Here is a 15,405-nt window from a genome sequence, read left to right on the forward strand (position 1 = left end):
TAATGCAAGCAAAGACGGGCACTAGCTATTGGACCATTATAAATGGTACCAAAACTAGACACTAAACGATGTATGAGCGAAGACAGACCTCAACTATTAGACTATTATAAATGGTATCAAAGTCAGACACCAAGATTTGTGCGAGCGAAGATGGGTCCCAACTATAAAACAATTACAAATGGTATTAGAGTTAAGACAGGCGGTATACGAGCAACGCCCTCTCTAATCTCTATCTCAACTCATAATGTGAACCAGAAATAAGATAAAGCTATGTTCCACCAAGCAAACCAAGCACGCAGCACCACGCAGCATTCTACAAATTTCAGCCGCCATTCATAGCCTGAATCTCAACTTCACCAATTACCATACCCCAAAAAATGAGCCTGAGCCGCCCTCTCCTCCTCCTCCTCTCTCTCTCCCTTTTCCCTCTCCCGTCCCTCTCCGCCATCGACACCGTCATCTACAGCGGCTGCACTCATCTCCAATACTCCCCAACCTCCGCCTACCACTCAAATCTCAACTCCCTCCTAACCTCCCTCCTCAACTCCGCCACCTATGCCTCCTACAACAACTACACCATCCAATCCTCATTCCCACAGGACACCCTCTACGGTCTCTACCAGTGTCGCGGTGACCTCTCCATGCCCGATTGCGCCAATTGCATAGCCCACGCCCTCACCCAACTCGGGACCCTCTGCTCCAACAAATGCGGCGCCGCCCTCCAGCTGGATGGCTGCTACGTCAAGTACGACAACTCCACCTTCCTGGGAGTGGAGGACAAGACAGTAGTGCTGAAGAATTGCGGGCCGTCAATTGGGTATGAGGGGGAAGCAATGGCGCAGCGGGACGCTGTTCTGGCGGCGCTAGTTGGGTCAAGTGGGGCGTACAGAGTGGGTGGGGCAGGGAACGTGCGTGGCGTGGCGCAGTGCGTGGGGGATTTGAGTAGGAGCGAGTGTCAGGAGTGTGTGGGCGAGGCAATTGGGCGGGTGAAGAGCGTGTGTGCGACGGGGGATTATGGGGATATGTTCTTGGGGAAGTGCTATGTGAGATACAACACTCGTAGGCCTCCTCCGGTGTTGGCTGACAATCATAATGGTAACCCAATTTCTTTCATTTTGTTTGAGTTCTTTATGAACAATGATGAATTGGTTTGTTTGATTCGAACAGATAAATCTAATGACGACGGGGAGAAGACGTTTGCGATAATCGTTGGACTTTTAGCTGGAGTTGCTCTTCTTATTATTTTTCTTGTATTCATACAAAAGGTGTTTAAAAGATCTGGTAAGGAAATTCACTAATAATTCCGACAATAATTCTTTTTCTACACGTTTTTTTTTTCTCACTCACGTGCTTCTTAAGAACGTCATTAAGAAGTCACTCTATCGTAATTTTTGAATTTCTATGATTATCTACGGATAAGAAGAGTGTATAAAGCTCTTATTCTTTTGGTTTAAGGTTTTTAATTTTGTTTAGTGTTGGATGATAATGACATCAGAACTTTATATAAATAAATAATATTATTGTCTCGAGATTAATGCTAACAATTTGTTGGTATAAGAAGTGGTTTGAATCTATCGAACAAAATAGTGGAATTATATTAGTGGTGGGCTACAAATGATATCAAAGCCAGACACTAAGCTGTGTGCTAGCAAAGAGGTTGTGCAGGGGATGGTTTCAAAGCTAGACACCAAAAGGTGTACTAGCTAGAACGTTGGGCGAGCTACAAATGATATCAAACCCAGACACTAGACTAGCAAAGAGGTTGTGCAGGGGATGGTTTCAAAGCTAGACACCAAAAGGTGTACTAGCTAGAACGTTGGGCGGGTTACAAATGATATCAAACCCAAACACTAGGCGGTGTGCTAGCAAAGAGGTTGTGCAGGGGATGGTTTCAAAGCTAGACACCAAAAGGTGTACTAGCTAGAACTATGGGCTTTCAAGGATGTGGGAACCTCTGTTAATAGTGGGTTTGGACAAAACCAGACATTGAGTGGTAACCCAGTGTGCCAGTGATGACAGTTGGGCTCCCAAGGATGTGGAAATCTCAGTGAGTGGTGGGCTTGTTGGGTTGTCATTTCAGTGTGCTAGTGAGGATGTTGGACACCCAAAAGTGTGGAAACCTCGATTGGTGGTGGGCTTGGGCGGTTAAATATATTAGCTCCGATCGAGCTACGAGCACGAGTAGGTAGGCGGCTAGGGGGGAGGGGCGACTGGGCTGTCTTTTCAATCAATCTCAGGCCGACCCCTAATTACTAGACCAACCTGGTGCGAGTTGTAAGGAGTCTTGGTCTCGAATCAAGCTGGGGCGTCATTTCATTCTCGTAACGGGAGTGAGTGTACCGCAAGAAAATAATAAATATAATTAAAAAAAAGACCGCACCTAAATGAGTATGATGCTCGTGTTAACTTATAGGGATAGTTTATAATTAAAAGTATTTTACTCGGGTTTAAAATTTCATTTGGATTTTGAGAAAATAAAAAAAATAAAAAAATCCCAATCTAAACAAAGAACAAATCAAATGCTTTCAAATTTCATTTCCCCTCAATTCCCCAATCATCATGAACACATCGGTTCTTCAACTATGGTCTCCAACAATGGCTTCTTCAACCTGCACATAGTCCTCCGATGAGCCAATTCCGGCACCGGCGAAAACCCCTCCACATCACCATCCATTTTCAACTTCATCTCCGACTCCTCTGCTTCCACCTTAGGGCAAACACGAACATTAGATTCCCCACCGCCGACGATCCGCCGCTTCTTCCTGCCGGAGACTCGCTCGGCAGCGAGGAGCAGCGCCCCCATATCCGTCACTGATACCACCGAATTCACCTTCTTCATCGGAAACATAACGTACAAATTCCCCATCTCCAGATCCTCATCCGCCATCAGAGCCGAAAATCTCCGTCCAACACGAACCGACTGAGAATTCACGACGAAGAAACTGGGCATCTCGAACATCAGCTCCGCCGCCTTGACCGGTTCGTGAAACTGGCGAACTTCCCCGCTTGGGAAAACCACCGTCGTCGCTGGAAAACTTGAGGGTTTCCGGCCGATTGGAGTGGAAAGTGTACAAGAAACGTAATTGCCCATGAATCCCAAATGGATAAATCAAGAAATGTAGTAAAGAAGATATTGAAATTTAATTGAGTTTGAAGCAAACAATTTAATTTTATAATGAATGGCTTAGACGATTGATTTTCAAAGAAAGTTAAGCACAGTTGGCTGTTCCGCATAATTATTGCTCAATCCGCGTGGAACATCACAAATTATTCAAATATTTTTGTTTCTTTTTTTATTTTAGTTTACCAATTTGTTGTAACTATATTTTTCTTGTTATATACATCTCATATGTTTGTTCCAAAAATTATTTTTAAAATATTTTTATGGACTTAAATTTAGGAAAAGAAAACGGTTAAAGTGGTTCTGCTATTGGGGGTTGGAAAATGCATACACGCCCACACGACCCATTTCTGGCAAAGTTGGATGTACAGTACTTTTCAACACTTGGTCTGGTTCTGGGTGTATGCGTTCGTACACAATACACCGGAGATTTAATTCATGTTTATCCTACATGGTGCATCATGGTGTTTCACGAGGCCTAAACATGGTCATATCAACATAGCAGACAATAAATGTACAATAAAATACATGCATTACATAGTTTATTCCTAGCTTTAGCTTCATCGGTCCAATTTCATCTACAATATTCTTTTGTAACAACTCATGCCCAAAATTTTGAATTTGGATTCAATACCTAATGGCCTCCGTTTCCTCATCGTTTCCTCATCGCTCTCATTCCAATGTGGTAAGATCACACCTCTATTTAGAATAATGATAGATTAATCAAACTTAGAGTCCAATACTAAAATTAAGTATATTTTAATGTTAAGAATAATAATTAAATTGGCCTAATAATTGATTTGTTTATTTGAGCGTGCAGCTTGAACGTTGATGAGAGTGACATCAACCATAATATAGTTTTAGATATTACTTTCACTCAACCGTTTTTGGGTTTATTTTATTTTTATTCTCATGCTATATAACTTTAAGCTCTATACATTACTAACACACATTCGGTTCGGTTCTGTGGCACGTCGCTGGGCTGCCCCCCAGCAGTCCAAGCGCCGTGGCCGACACCATTGCTTGCCGAACGACATGCCTATCCTCACGTTGGGCATGCACATTTCTATTCATTATTAATTTTTAGTTCATGAACATTTTGGATATCATGAACATTTTGGATATCATGAACATTTTGGATAACATGAACAAAAAAATCAAAAGAAACTTCAAACACGAACAGGTTCCATCTGAAAGAGTTCATTAAGTAGTGGTAATATAACACAACAGAGTTCCCAGACCACGGACCGAACGAGTTAGAATAAACTTACGAAATCGGAAACTGCAGTTATATACAAATTATGCAGCATAACTGAGCTTCTAAGACTGACCTTATTTCCATGACATATACACAATATGCACACTGACATATATACATTCATATAAACAGCACGATATTTACTTGTTGACTCACCGACGCATTTTATCTACGGTGCACCACCGGTGTTTTGCCATATGCAGATATTCAACTTGATCTTGCTTGAAGAACTGAACAAATCGCGTGGAATCAAAAGGAACCTCGTCGAGGGATAGCAATCTGATGATGATCGAATGTTCTTCATGGAAGATTGTAAAACTAGTGAGAGATCTTGAGTTTCTACTCGTAGATCATAAGAAAATGCTTCCTTCAAGGAAGGAGGCCTAATGCAGCAAACTTTAACAGCATTTCCCAGATGATCAAAACTATTGCTGAGAATAAAAAGGATACCATCACCTTGTTCTTGAAGAACGCAGTAATTATCGTTAGCGTTTAGGCAAATGGTGAAGCTAGAACTGAACTGAAAGCTGATAGCAGAGTCTGTATGTTTACTGCTGAAATGTAGTGATAATTGCTTGGATGAGGCAACAAAGTTACAATCAGAAAGAGGGCATTTACACGGGGCATGTAGGCATTTCTTATCGTGGTCACTTTCACTACCATAACTAACTATCTCCTTGCATCCGTACTTTGATTGTTTGCAGGGTAGTCTAATGGATTCAAGAACCTTCTCCACGGCCCGACAACGATTATAGCCGATAGGCCAAGAGCAGGTTGCACATCTATTCTTAAGTTTGTTGCAGCAGGAAGAGCATGCAATATGCCCATTCTCACACTGAAATCATGATAAAGATCTAGTCAAGTCAGGAAACGGTTGATATATTGATGATATGACAAAACAAAACAGTTAATTGTTAGACGATCATGTCTTGCTCGTGCCGACTGTATGACCACTTTATCTATTGAAACACAAGTAGAAATGTGAAATATAGCTGAAATAATTAGCAGAGGTTAAAGAGCGAGCACGAGCAATCAGTTTACACCAAAACTGAACAATTCAACAGGAATAAGCAGATGTTAACTGATTGATCGACTAGTAACAAAGGGTTGAACATATTAAAAGTAGTAGTAACAAAGGTCATGTTCTGGAATTTCTCTATGATTTCTATTCCATTAAAAGGAGGCAAAATAAGACAACTGATCATGTTCAACATATTAAAGAAATTACAGATGAAGGGCGTTCGCAGGAGGGCCATGGCTGTGATGAGCCAAATAATTAAGAAACCGTGTCATTCTTACACTTGATATCTGTTTTAATTAGTCAGTAGCTCAACTAGATGTTAAGAATGTCGTTCTTTATCGTCCTTCAAACGAGGCATACATGAATTATGACTCAACCACCTAGTCTGTTGAGAAAAGTTTTCCTGCTTACGTGCACGTGTTGCATAAAAGCTACTATTAAGTAAGCCTCACATGCTTAGTTTGATAAATTCACCTCCTACTAGCTTACTCCTGGTTTTGTGGCTTTGGTTGCTGACACATCTCTAGTGCTGTCTTTGGTTGGCTCATCTTTTCTCTTCAATGTGAATGGTATCACTTTTACTAGCTCAGATATCACATATATTACTACTCTGAAGGGTGAATAACCTATGAGATTCAGATTTCTGATCCTGGCTAACTCAAGTAGTTTCTTGGGCTTGAAATACTTAGCGTTTTTGGAACATCTAATGCCAAAGTCACTGAATGGGTAAGTCGTCAAACCCTAAAATGGACTATGTAATGTACTTTATCTTCCGGGTGGGCATTTTACCAGAGGTTTCTATTGTATCAATCTACCCTTGTTTAATTCCTGTTGAAGCATATACTGGGGGGAGGCGAACAATTTCAAAGCAGACTCCAATTCATTAGATAGGGAAGATCGCCAAGATTTTGTGATCCACTGCCGAACTTATTCCTTCCAATTTAACGGGCATTCTCAACATTATGCCTCGTCAACCTAATTGCTTGAAAAATCTGGCATGACTGGAGCAAAACGCTTTAAAACTCCTATGTCAATTCTGCTTCATTTACAGGCCAAATCTCCTCCATTCAATGATCCTGTGTTCTTAGTTCTAGTTCGAGTATCGTTTCTCAACCATAACTGTTATGGTGGTATATTTGGTTCATCGATTGTTGCTTGACCCTCACATTTGTACAGAAATGATACTCCACCTATCTGGTTTGCTAACAATCCTTTTTTTTCATCCTCACACAGAGCACGTATACATAGATTATGCATTAAATTACTAGAAGATTATTGAGGATATCAACGCTTCTTCCAAATATCCACCCAGCAGTTCTTAAGTTTTTACAAGACGAACGAACTAATGGCTTCCATTTCATCTTATTTGATTAAAGGTTCAATCGAACGAAACCCAACCCAACCCAACTCAATTTTGGGATCTACCTGATCTTTATGGAAAACCCCCAAACGAAAAGCCAATTTGGAATCAGAGCGAAGTCAACTACAAAATCACAACTAATTACGAACAGAACAAGTACGGAGATTATTGAAAACAACATACCTGGAAGATGGGGACACTCAAGGGTTCACAGCAAATGGAGCAATCCAACACTTCAGGGTCGATCAAAAACATCGAAATGGAGCCATTTTCCTTCACATTTTTAGAGCAGGACTTAACCGAGCAGAGCGCTTTTTCGGTACCGTCCTCTCCAACCTGTTCCTCTATTTCGTCAATTCGATGGCGCTTTCTCTGCTCTTCATCGCTCGCAGTTTCTTCCTTACAGTAATCGAAACCCTGTTCTTCCCCTTCTTCGCGCTGTCGGTTGTGCCGGGGAAAATTAACGACGGCGTTGATGCGAAAAGAGGTTCTCTTCCTCTTCGCCCTAGGGCTACTGGTACTGGATCCGTCCTCCCCGTCTTCCTCTCCACCAACCGAAAACTTCGCCATTTCGATGCCGCTTCTCCTGCGAGGAGGAAGAAGATTGTTATCAGTAAGATCGCCACGTGTACTACTGCGTATGGTACACGATCCCACCCCCAGTAGTACACGTCACCGTGGAGTTGGGAAACTATTCCACTTTATCTTTTACAAAATATTAATATTTTAACACTTTTAAAACCTTTTTTTAATTAAAAAAAACATTTTAATCTAAAAATAAAAATAAAAAATAGTCTATCATCAACTTTTAAAAGACGTTGAAATATTTGAAAACAAAGTATTAGCGATTTTCATACAAATTTAATGATAAATATATTTTTTTATATATATTTTTTAAAAGTTTAAAGATATTATTCAACGGATATTTTTTTTAAATAAATTTATACATTTTCTTTTAAAACTTTTGAAATATTATTTATTTATTATTATGTATTTTCTAAAGTTGATGGATAAAAAAAAACATGGACATTTTAGAAAACAAAACCACGTACATTTTTATTTTTTATTTTTTGTTTTTTGGAAAGATTAAGAATACCACGTGCTTGTAGAATTGAATAATAAAAATTTCATAATGTTTTTGAAAAGTAGTAAATGACATGACCCCACAAAAATATTATGTTACTTCTCTAATTTTCCACACTAAACAAAGTCAATGCCATAATGTTTGTGGAAATAAAATAAACAATTAAAAAACCACTCGATTCCGATACTCTTAATATTCTTAATATTTTACATTCACTCTGTAACAACTCAGATCCACCGCTAGCAGATATTGTTCAAATGGTATTAGAGCCAAACACCGGACGATATGCTAGCCTTCTCGCTGTTCTCCAAAGGGAGGTAGACACGAGACAGTGTGCCAGTAAGAATGTTGGGCCGGAAGAGGGGTGGATTGTGATGTCCCACATTGGTTGGAAATGAGAACAAACCACCCTTTATAACAGTGTGGAAACCTTCTCTTAGTAATAAGGTTCTGAAAACCTTCCCTAGCAGACAATGTGTCAGCCTTCTCGTTGTTCCTCGATGCTGGCCCCAAAGGGAGTGGATTAAAAATATTTTATCGAAGATCATGATATGTACCCACCAGGCTACTGTTTTTCTTTTTTTATTTTATTTTATTTATTTATTTTATTGATGGAATATTCAAAATGGGCCACTTTCGAGTAATAAATTTACCCAAAAGTTACTCCAATTATTTCTCCCTCCATATATATATATATATATATATATATACACGGATCACTAAAATAATATTTTTTAATATATAAATTTTTTATTTTAAAAATATTTTATTATAGCTTTTTTCATAATTATTGTGAAGCAATCCTGCAAAACGGTGTCGTGACATTTCCTAATAGAAAAAATATATATAATAATGATTAATTAAATTAATTATGAGTTAGAAAGCCTTTTTTATATATTTTTAGTTCAACCATATATGAAAATCTAATTTATTTATAAAAGACAAAAGATGTAACTTATATTATAATAATTATAATGATTATTAATTAATTAAAAAAACCAGTTTGGAGTAAATAATTTATTTTTATTTCATAATTATTTGTTGAGACGTATTTGTTCAAAAATATTTTTTCAACCCTTTTTTTTTAAGATTTTGACTTTCTTTTTCAAATAAAATAATACACTAAATTTTATTCAAATGATATGACTTTTTTTGAAATCTTCATTGAGTCTAATATATATATTAAAATATTAATTTTTGAAATGATATATATATATATTTTTAACTTCTAACGTTCTAACCATTTGACTCCGAAAAACTACAAAAATATTTCAAGTTTATAATTAATGGGTATTAAGAGACATGCAAATTTTCTAACAACCGTTCAATGATTATCAGTAAATAGACCCATTACGACAATTGAAGAGGTTGGCTCATGGGACCGACAAATTGAACAATTATCATGTGAAAGCATTTATATATATATATATATATATAGTGTTCATATGGGTTGGAGATTTAACATGAGCTGCATGCATGAAAGTAAAAGAATTGAAGTCGGTTGGTGCCACAATGTCGGATTGGTTCGAATTATTCCAAGTTTCAAACTTTGGGTACCTTCGGTTCTTTGATTCCCATTAAATTTTGGATTTTTGTCTTTTATGGTGTTTAATTAGGCCATATTACAAAGTCAAAATTAGGTTGCATGTCTCCTCGAGCGAACGGGAAAATTAAATCTCCATTTGATAAACATATCATTTCGTTTCCATCTTTTTTGAATCATAAGTTTTAAGGTTAAAAAAAATGTTTAGAATTAATGGGTACCAAATTACTTGATCCTTGTCATTCAAGATCATCACCACCACTAGTCTCATCGGTAACTAATCATTGGCTATCAGACATTCGTCTTGGTAAAAAAAAAAAAAAACACTATCATCGATAGTTTTCTTTACCATCAAATCACAGCAGCCTAAGTGTAATCTCATTCCTCATCACTTGAAGTCGTACAACTAGCTCGGGGTCTTTCGTGCTGGTTTTTCCACTGTTTTAATCGTCATTGCTTGCACGAAGTTTGTAGTAAGATTTGAGCTTTTCTCTTAGTTTTCCTTATTAACTACTCATATCATTACATTTGCTCGACCATCAAGTATTGCCATAAGCTTCCATCACAAGGAAGAGCCTCATCAGAGAGAAAAAAAAATGAAGAAAACACACGCGATATAGATTCATTTTCTTCAACTTCAAGTCGGTTTTAACTATACTGATTTTTAAGTATAATTTATAGGCTCGACCAAAAAAACATACAGGAGAGAGAAATACAGGAGAGAGAAACACGTTACTTTCACATTTAATAATGTTGAGGATGGTTGGAAGTGAGTCCCACGTTGATTAATTTAAGGAATCATTGTAGATTTATAAGTAAGAAATAATCTTCATTGATACGAGGCTTTTGGGAGAAACTCAAAGCAAAACCACGAGAGCTTATGCTCAAATGAACAATATCATACTATTGTAAAAATCCGTGGTTCCTAACCTTATGATGAAGAACTTCTATTCTAGCATACGAGCTTAGCTTATACATATTTTTGGGCAATTATGGGAGAATAGTCCGTACCTGACCTAACTTTTATGTGAAAAGGTTCCTTCCTAAATTAGGAATTCAAGTCAAAATTTGCACACCCGGCGGCCCGCCCTCCTTCCTTTATCTTACTTTCATGCAAACCCAACCAAAAAAAAAAAACATGTTTTTTTTTTTTTTTAAATTTTATTTAATCTTATTATTATTATTACTTTGTAATTATTCAAAATTTTAAAATATAACTTCTCTATTATAAAAAATATTTTGTTGTTTTCTCCATCCAATATAACAGGAATATCTTAATTTTATGCCCGAAATATTTCTTAGAAGCTTCAAAATTAAAACGAACAGTTCAAAGATTTAATCAAATTAATACGGTATGAAATTGAAAAATTATGTCAAAACTTAATTAAAAATGAAAAAGGAATTTTATTTTCCAGAAACTGATTTTTCATAGGAAAAGAATCAAATATTTATATAACCCCACCAAATTTGCCTTTTCCCATTATTAATATAATATATATATATATATATATATATATATATTATATTAATATTAAGAGAGTGAAATTCAAATTTGGCTTACCCTGCAATTACAAGAAGGTGATGGGTCCCAAAATTTTAATTTTGTGTTTTTTTTTAATTTCTTTATATATTTACTAATTCATCAAAACTTTAATATATTTATACATTTGACCCGGAATCTTCGTCGATTTTTCACAAATTCACACCTTCTTTTCATTATTCAAATTTTATCCCCTCTATTTCAACTACTTTCATGCTCACTCCTTCCAAAAATAAAAAAATAAAAAATATAAATACTCGTCGTATTTTAAAAATTATAATATTATCTTTAATATATTAATGAAAAATTCGATACGTTTGAGTGTCATTATTTTATATTTAACCGACGTTATCTGATATTTAAACGAATTTTTATAGTTTTAATGTAATATTAATTCGATTAAAAATATTCTTAAAATAATAAAAAATAAACAATTTTTTTTTATATAGTTAAATATTATAATAATAATAACCGGAAAAAGAATATATATATATATATATATATATATGTGGATAGACAGAGAAGAGGAGAAGGGGGGAAAATTATTGGGCAAAAACAGAAAGAAACGGAAATCGAGGGAAAATTGGGGAAATGGGGAACAGTATTGGGGGAAGACGGAGAGTAAAGGTAATGAAAGTGGACGGAGAGATTCTGAAATTGAAGACGCCGATTCGAGTTTCAGAGGTTTTGAAAGATTATCCGGATCATGTTCTGATGGAATCGGAGGCTGTTAAGCATTACGGAGTGAAGGCCAAGCCATTAGAGCCGCAACAGGATTTGAACAAGAAGAAGATTTATTTTCTTCTACAGTTACCGAAGATCACCAATCCGGAACCGCCAGAGCGGATTCCGAGGCGAGTTCGTTCTTCTGGCGTCAATATGTCCGCCAAGGATCGTCTCGACCTTCTCATGCTCTCGCGTAGGACGATGTCGGAGGTCGCTATTACTAGACCGTCTCCAGTACTGGCCACTGCTTCCTCTGCTGAGCCGCGCTTCCATAGCGGCCCGATGCAGGTTAAAATGAAGATTCCGAGATCGCAGGTCGCTAAATTGATGGAGGAGAGTCGGAATGAAGGAGAAATCGCGGAGAAGATTATAAATCTTTATTTGAAGAACGAGGTCAATAGCGGCGGCGGTGGTGGCCATGGCGATGCCGTTGCCGGTTCCGGTGGCGTCGACGCCGGCCGTCATCCGGAGCCGTGGAAACCCAGCCTTGTTAGTAGCGTTAGGGAAAATTCGAAGGTTCATCGCGAGGTATGTTCGTCGTTCAATTTTTTCGCTCTGACAGTCCATTAATTTTATTTTCATTTATTTATTAAATATCCTTTTAGAGATTAATTATTTTTTTTTTAAAAAAGCATTTTAGCTAACTAGAAAATGAACAACCCAACAAACTGTGCGTTTAATTGTTGGAGTCTTTAACAACCGAAAATTTATTAAAATTTATTAAAATATATTAAAATATATTAAAATGTATTAAAAATTAAAAAAAATGATTGATTATTTTGAAAGGCAACAAATTTGAATAGGTAAATTTGATTTTCTTCTCGAATTTGACTTTGCCCAATGGGTATACGACGGTGAATACCTTTTTAAAATATTTAAATAAAAAATCTTAATTTAAACATTTTATTTGGTCAAAGTTATTTTGTTTTTAGATTTGGTAAATGTTTTAAAAATTTATTCAATTTATAAAATTAAGATTTGAAATGAATTTGTAAAACATAGGAAACGAACGTTAATGTATTTTGATAAATAACCTTATCCTTTTTTAAAAAAAAAAAGTTGAAGAAAAACAATTTTGTATTTATTTAGACCAGATTTCAAAATATTCAATTATCTTATTCTATTAATATTTATATCTAAAATTTAAGTTTTGATTAACAAAACATTAGGGAGCATAATATTTGGATGTAGACACTACGTCAGGTTTAGATAAGCAATAGGAAAAGTAGACCCTTATTGGACAAGTTTGCCCTTTTGGACTTATCCATAATTATAATATGTGAGGAGGATTTATGGATTTTATATTACTTTCTTAATTTAAATTATTAAGGACCTACAGTAGGATAGTGGAAGTTAGATGGAAAGATAGACAGTGATACAACTAGAAAAGTACCTTTTAGGTGGAGGACCAAAATTGACTTTTCCATAACCAAAGAGGACTAATCTTTAATTAAATGATTATTAGGTCCAAAGTGAGTGAAAATTAGGTTTTTGGTCTCATTATTCTAACATATTTCCACCTTAATAAACTATTTATTTCAATTATTTGATGGAAAAATGTGAGCATCTAAGTAAAAGGTCGAGGGAATGAATCTAGTTTGGAGGAAGACATGGATAGAAAGCTTCCCTTTTCGAGCTTCCTTTTAAGGTTTTTAAAACTTGTTTGCTTTAGAGAGAGGTTTCCATACTATTATAAAGAATGCTTCTTTTCCCTCCCCAATGGATGTGGGATCTCACAATCCACCCCCTTCGAGGCCTAGCGTCCTCTCTGGTATACTACCCGGTGTCTGGCTCTGATATCATTTGTAACATCCTAAACCCTCCACTGGTAGATATTGTTCTCTTTCGGGATTTCTCTTAAGGTTTTTAAAACGTTTCTTGTCAGGGAGAAGTTTCTACACCCTTATAAAGAATACTTTGTTTCCCTCTCCAACCGATGTGGGGTCTCACAATATGCCCCTTTAGGGGCCAACATCCTCGCTGACACTCGTTCCTCTCTCCAATCGATGTGGGGTCTCACAATCCACCTCCCCTTCGGAGCCTAGTGTCCTCCCTGGCACCCCCACCCAGTATCCGACTCTAATATTATTTATAACCGCTCAAGCCCACCATTAGCTGATATTGTTCTTTTTAAGCTTTTCCTTTCCAGTATCTCTTTAAGGTTTTCAAAATATGTCTCTTGGAGAGAGATTTCCACTAATCCATTCTCCTTTCAAATTGATGTGAGTATCATAATAAGTTCAGGAAATTTAAAATTGATATCAACTTAGGATTGAAATTAATGAAACAGATAGGTGATGATGGAAGTTTTTAGTTGATTGTTAGGAAATAAATGTAGGCATAAATAATAGACAACCATTCATGTATTATGGATTTGTTTATGCAGTTTTATATGAATATAATTTTTATTTTGTAGGAGAATTTATTGATTGAAAAATGGAAGTTGGTAGTTGAATATTATGAATGAATAAATAAATACATATTATATTTATAGAAAACAACTTAAAATCAGTGGCTAAAGGCCCACTGATTGAAACTTGGAAAGAAAAAAAATGGTAGTTTCAGAAGTGGAGAGGGCACAGACAGATTGGTAGGTTATCAACTACGTCGGCAAGAAAATACAAAATTTGAATCAAACAAATTGATCATTTCATTTTGAATGTTCAGACTTCAAGTTGTTTTTAAAATTTGTGTTTTTATTTAGATCGATAATGAAGTTTGATTAGTTGCTTCCTTGGTTGTTGTATGCATCTGGAAAATGAGACGGAATAAAACAATTAATCTTTCTGTATCAATTATATCTTCCACCTAATTTTCTCGTTTCTTATATTTTAATTCTCGAACTTTTTGTCTGTTCATATTTATTGGATCATTCAACTTTCTTGAACTTCTCATCTGTTCATATCTATTCAATAAATCTTTAAATCTTTGTTTTTATCTACTAGATACCAAATTGAAAGTCTAGAGTTTGACTAATAGATTCATTAGTTCTTACAAGAGTCCAAGCCCTCTACTGCTAGTAGATATTGTCTGCTTTAACCCGTTACATATTGTCGTCAATCTCATGGTTTTAAAACGGTCTACTAGAGAGAATGTAGAAACCTCGTTCTAGCAGATGCGTTTTAAAATCGTGAGGTTGACGGCGATACATAACAAATCAAAACGGATAATATCTATTAGAAGTAGTAGGTTACTAGCCTAGATTTGAATTTAAATATGAAGTCGGATTGATTGATGAGTGAAGCTAACTTGAAATAAAATATACAGAAACGGGTGAGTTTCTTAGCGATGGATGAAGGAGAAATTGGTTTAGCTGTAGCACCCAATCACTAGCACACCCAAAGTTTTGGATTAAGAGAAGAAGATGAAGATGAAGATGAAGCAGAGCATGTGGCAAGTATATGTATGTGTTGTTTTTAGAGCTTCCTTCATTCTCTTACATCAAAAAAGAGTACAAATTTGATAGACTCAGAGTCTGCTCAGATTAGGGATGTTAATTACTCTAATATATATATATATATATAGATTTGTATATAAAATGAATTATATCTGTTTGATTTGGGTGTGGGGATCACATCTCTATCATCAAATTTGGTAATGGCATATCATAATTTCTCATAAATTTGGGAACGTGTGGGTTACCTACTCTCAACTTGGGATTCTTGTGGTTTCGGAGAATCCAGCTACATGAGAACTAGGAGCAAAGAGTTTTCTCCCTGTTTTCTGCCTGCCTCTTTAGTCGTAAGAATGTT

General features: G+C 36.2%; 4 protein-coding genes across 4 annotated transcripts; 2 read left to right on the forward strand and 2 right to left on the reverse strand.

Moving 5' to 3' along the window:
• Positions 1-222: 222 nt before the first annotated feature.
• Positions 223-1,454, forward strand: LOC111487699 (cysteine-rich repeat secretory protein 60-like). Its single transcript, XM_023135197.1, has 2 exons — positions 223-1,095; positions 1,168-1,454. Exons 1-2 carry the CDS (start codon positions 378-380, stop codon positions 1,296-1,298), a joined length of 849 nt encoding a protein of 282 aa, XP_022990965.1. The 5' UTR covers positions 223-377; the 3' UTR covers positions 1,299-1,454.
• A 1,103-nt stretch (positions 1,455-2,557) lies between these two features.
• LOC111487586 lies at positions 2,558-3,091 on the reverse strand. Its single transcript, XM_023135036.1, has one exon. The coding sequence runs from the start codon at positions 3,089-3,091 to the stop codon at positions 2,558-2,560; it is 534 nt and encodes a 177-aa protein (XP_022990804.1).
• A 1,198-nt stretch (positions 3,092-4,289) lies between these two features.
• Positions 4,290-7,411, reverse strand: LOC111487698 (E3 ubiquitin-protein ligase SINA-like 10). Its single transcript, XM_023135196.1, has 2 exons — positions 6,944-7,411; positions 4,290-5,214 (listed from the first exon to the last, which is right to left on the reverse strand). The coding sequence occupies exons 1-2, from the start codon at positions 7,328-7,330 to the stop codon at positions 4,549-4,551; spliced, it is 1,053 nt and encodes a 350-aa protein (XP_022990964.1). The 5' UTR covers positions 7,331-7,411; the 3' UTR covers positions 4,290-4,548.
• A 4,033-nt stretch (positions 7,412-11,444) lies between these two features.
• On the forward strand, positions 11,445-15,212 carry LOC111487701 (uncharacterized protein At1g66480-like). The gene is made up of 2 exons (XM_023135199.1): positions 11,445-12,181; positions 14,921-15,212. Exons 1-2 carry the CDS (start codon positions 11,519-11,521, stop codon positions 14,984-14,986), a joined length of 729 nt encoding a protein of 242 aa, XP_022990967.1. The 5' UTR covers positions 11,445-11,518; the 3' UTR covers positions 14,987-15,212.
• The last annotated feature ends 193 nt before the right edge of the window (positions 15,213-15,405 follow it).

Source organism: Cucurbita maxima, unplaced genomic scaffold, assembly GCF_002738345.1.
Source record: "Cucurbita maxima cultivar Rimu unplaced genomic scaffold, Cmax_1.0 Cma_Scf00012, whole genome shotgun sequence".
NCBI classification, from domain to species: domain Eukaryota; kingdom Viridiplantae; phylum Streptophyta; class Magnoliopsida; order Cucurbitales; family Cucurbitaceae; genus Cucurbita; species Cucurbita maxima.